This window comes from Chiloscyllium plagiosum, unplaced genomic scaffold, assembly GCF_004010195.1.
Source record: "Chiloscyllium plagiosum isolate BGI_BamShark_2017 unplaced genomic scaffold, ASM401019v2 scaf_41292, whole genome shotgun sequence".
Classification (NCBI taxonomy): Eukaryota; Metazoa; Chordata; class Chondrichthyes; order Orectolobiformes; family Hemiscylliidae; genus Chiloscyllium; species Chiloscyllium plagiosum.
The window spans coordinates 1-3034 of NW_025187599.1; the positions used below are offsets into that span (position 1 = coordinate 1).

The following is a 3034-nucleotide window of genomic DNA, read 5'->3' on the forward strand; positions in this document are numbered from 1 at the left end:
TTGTCCCATAGTGCCCAGGGGTGTGCAGGTTGGTCATGGGGAAAGGAGGGGTGGGCTGGGTCTGGGTTGGACACTGTTAGGATGGATCGGCGCAGGGCCTGATGGGCTGAATGGCCTCTGTCTGTGCTGTCGATACTCTGCGACGATTGCCCCTCCCCACAACTTCACTTCCAGACTCTGTAAATAAATCCCACGAGACTCCGCAAAGGGAACAGTATCTACACGGTTTATTTGAGGAGAAATGACTGCCTCTGTTGGCCGGTGTTTAAAATCCGAGTGGGCGGAATCAACCGGCCTCTCTGTCCTCCCTCTCTCCCACGGACGACACAGGCGGATAATCCAATGAAATCAATATTTACAGCACAGTTTGTTTGTCCTTGAGTTGACCCGTTCCGTGGGTCAGCTCTCTCCTTTCCCCGTGTTGGCATTGGCGCTGAGGTCAAAGTGCACGTCCTCCCTGCTCTGGCCGCACAGCCTACCCTGAGGCTCCAGCCAGACGTCCCTGAAGGGCTTGTTCAGCTCCGGGTTTCGGTGGGGCGGCTGAGGGAGATGGGCCTCCCCCTCAGGAGGTGCGAGGAGGCGCAGGGCGCAAGGCCGGAGCGCTGGGAATCCCAGCGCCTCCTCCTCCCTCATGGTCCGGAAGGCGGAGGGAGCGGCGCCCGGGTGGCACAAGGTCCAAGGGAAGGCAGGCTGGGGGTGGTAGCACCCGGGAACGGAGCCCGCCCTGGGGGCCTCAGAGCGGACCAGGCAGTCTGCTATCTCCCCTAGGCCCGAGGGCGTCAGTCCCTGTTCCACGACCGTCTCGGAATGGCTCCTGTTGGCGACGCCGACGGGGGGTGACCTCCTCCAGGAGGGTAACTGAGCCTCAGGGGGCCGGTGCGAGGGAGGGGGGCTGCAGGTGTCCATCGGCTGAGGTGAGGGCTTCAGGTCGACCCCAGGCGAGGGGCAACGTGTGGCTGTAAGCGAAACCAAGGAGTCAGCAAAACAATTCCGGCCTCAGTTCACCCGCAAAGGCCCACAATGAGCTCGGGCCTAGCTCAAGCCAGTCACCTGCTCGCCCTTATTTCCTTCCTTCCCTCTCACCCCCACCCACAGCCCCTTACTCCAACATCACACCAGACCATGAAAGATTGAACAGTGACTAGGCTGCTTGTGTCGTTTTATGTCAGGCAGGTCTTGCATCTCCAAATCCACCTGCTCCCTTGATTTCCCTGGTTAGGCCACTCGTCTTGTTCGACGTCAGCCTCGGGCCTACAGGTTTTCCCACTCCCTCGATTTTCCCCAAGAGTCCAAAATGGGTTCCCCCGTTGTGCCATTGTGACATTGTCCCTTTGTTTCTCAGTTTCGGGCCTGATTCAGGCCTGGAACTGCCCCTTTCTTGAACTGTTTCCCAGTTTTTTTTGGGAGGGTTGGGGCCTTTGCCAATGCTGTGAACTCTTGAAGTTTAGCCTCATCCCCAAACCCAGAATGCGACATGCAGCCCCGACTCTTCAATTCCCCACAATTAACCACCCAACCCCAGCTCAGTGTGTAGCCAGGAATTTGCTGATTGCATCCCTCATTAATAGTGAGGCCAACATGAGGATCAAGATAATGGCCTCCTCTTTGTGAATGGTGAGGCCTACAATTCGAGTTAACGATAAGTTCTACATTTTAGTTCATGCTGAGGCCTACATTCTAGTTAATGGTAATGCCTACCTACTGGTTAACAGTGAGGCCTATACCCTCACTAATGGTAATACCTCCCTACTAGTTAATGATGAGGCCTACATACTAGTTAATGGTGATGCCTCTCTACTAGTTAATGGTGAGGCCTATACCCTCGTTAATGACGAGGCCTACGTACTAGTTAACAGTGATGCCTTTCGACTAGTTAACTGTGAGGCCTATATCCTAGTTAATGGTGAGGCCTACCTACTAGTTAATGGTGATACCAACCTATTAGTTAATAGTGAGGCCTATATCCTAGTTAATAGTGTTGCCTACCTACTAGTTAATGGTGATGCCTACCTACTGGTTAATGGTGAGGCCTATACCCTAGTTAAAGGTGAGGACTACCTTCCATTGAATGGTCAGGCCTACCTGCTGGTTCATGGCGAGGCCTAAATCCTAGTGAACAGTGAGGTCTGCATTCTGGTTAATAATGAGGCGCATTTTCTGGCTCTCAGTGAGGCCTACAATCTAGTGAATACTGAAGCCAACATTCTGGTTAATGCTGAGGTCTACATTCTGGTGAATGGTGAGGCCTACCTGTTGGTGAATGCTGAAGCCTACATTCTGGGTGAACGGTGAAGCCTACACCCCAGTCTGAGGAAAGCTAAATCAGTCACGGGAAGCCATAACCATTCTGTTTGGGCCGGGGGGTCGGACGGGTCAGGGGTGAGGGTGGTGTCCCGAAGGGGACATGTTGCGTCAGCCTTCCCGATGCCCCGTTCCTCAGAGCAGGCTCAGTCCAATCTCAGCACCGACGTAAAAGCCAAGCTCCTCCTCTGCGTGCTGTCCCCCCCCCAGGACCTACCCGCCCCCCTTGCCCCCTCCAATGGTTGATACTGACCGTATGAGGTGGAGAGCGGCGAGTTTGACTTGCTTCCCGGAGAGGGACACTCCTTTATCACGCTGCACGGAGCCCGCTGATTGGGCGAGGGCTGAGGGAAGGGCCGGCACGCTTTCCCTCGCAGGATGTCAATCACCTGGCGAAAGACAGGGGGCAGCACCATGACGTTGGTCAGGCCTGGCATCTGACCTCTGACCCCTGCCAACCGGCCTCCACCCACCCTCCGACATGCACCACCCCACCGAGGCCACAGGAGGCGCAGTCTCTCAAGGGGCACTGCCCAACGCAACGTGCAGAAGGAGATAAAGGGTAGACCAGGAGGCGGTTCGGCCCCTCAGACCTAGTCTTAGCCCAGCCCGTGTCTTTCCAAGCTTACCCTGGGATATGGGGAGAGACGGAGGAAGGGGGTGGGGGTGAGGGTGAGGGTGAGGGAACGAGTGGTGGACGGAGTGCAGGAGCAGAGGGAAAGAGAGAAAGATG

General features: G+C 55.9%; 1 protein-coding gene across 1 annotated transcript; it reads right to left on the bottom strand.

The window, feature by feature from the left end:
- Positions 1-210: 210 nt before the first annotated feature.
- Positions 211-2732, bottom strand: LOC122545587. Its single transcript, XM_043684551.1, has 2 exons — positions 2555-2732; positions 211-956 (listed from the first exon to the last, which is right to left on the bottom strand). Exons 1-2 carry the CDS (start codon positions 2715-2717, stop codon positions 400-402), a joined length of 720 nt encoding a protein of 239 aa, XP_043540486.1. The 5' UTR covers positions 2718-2732; the 3' UTR covers positions 211-399.
- Positions 2733-3034: the final 302 nt, after the last annotated feature.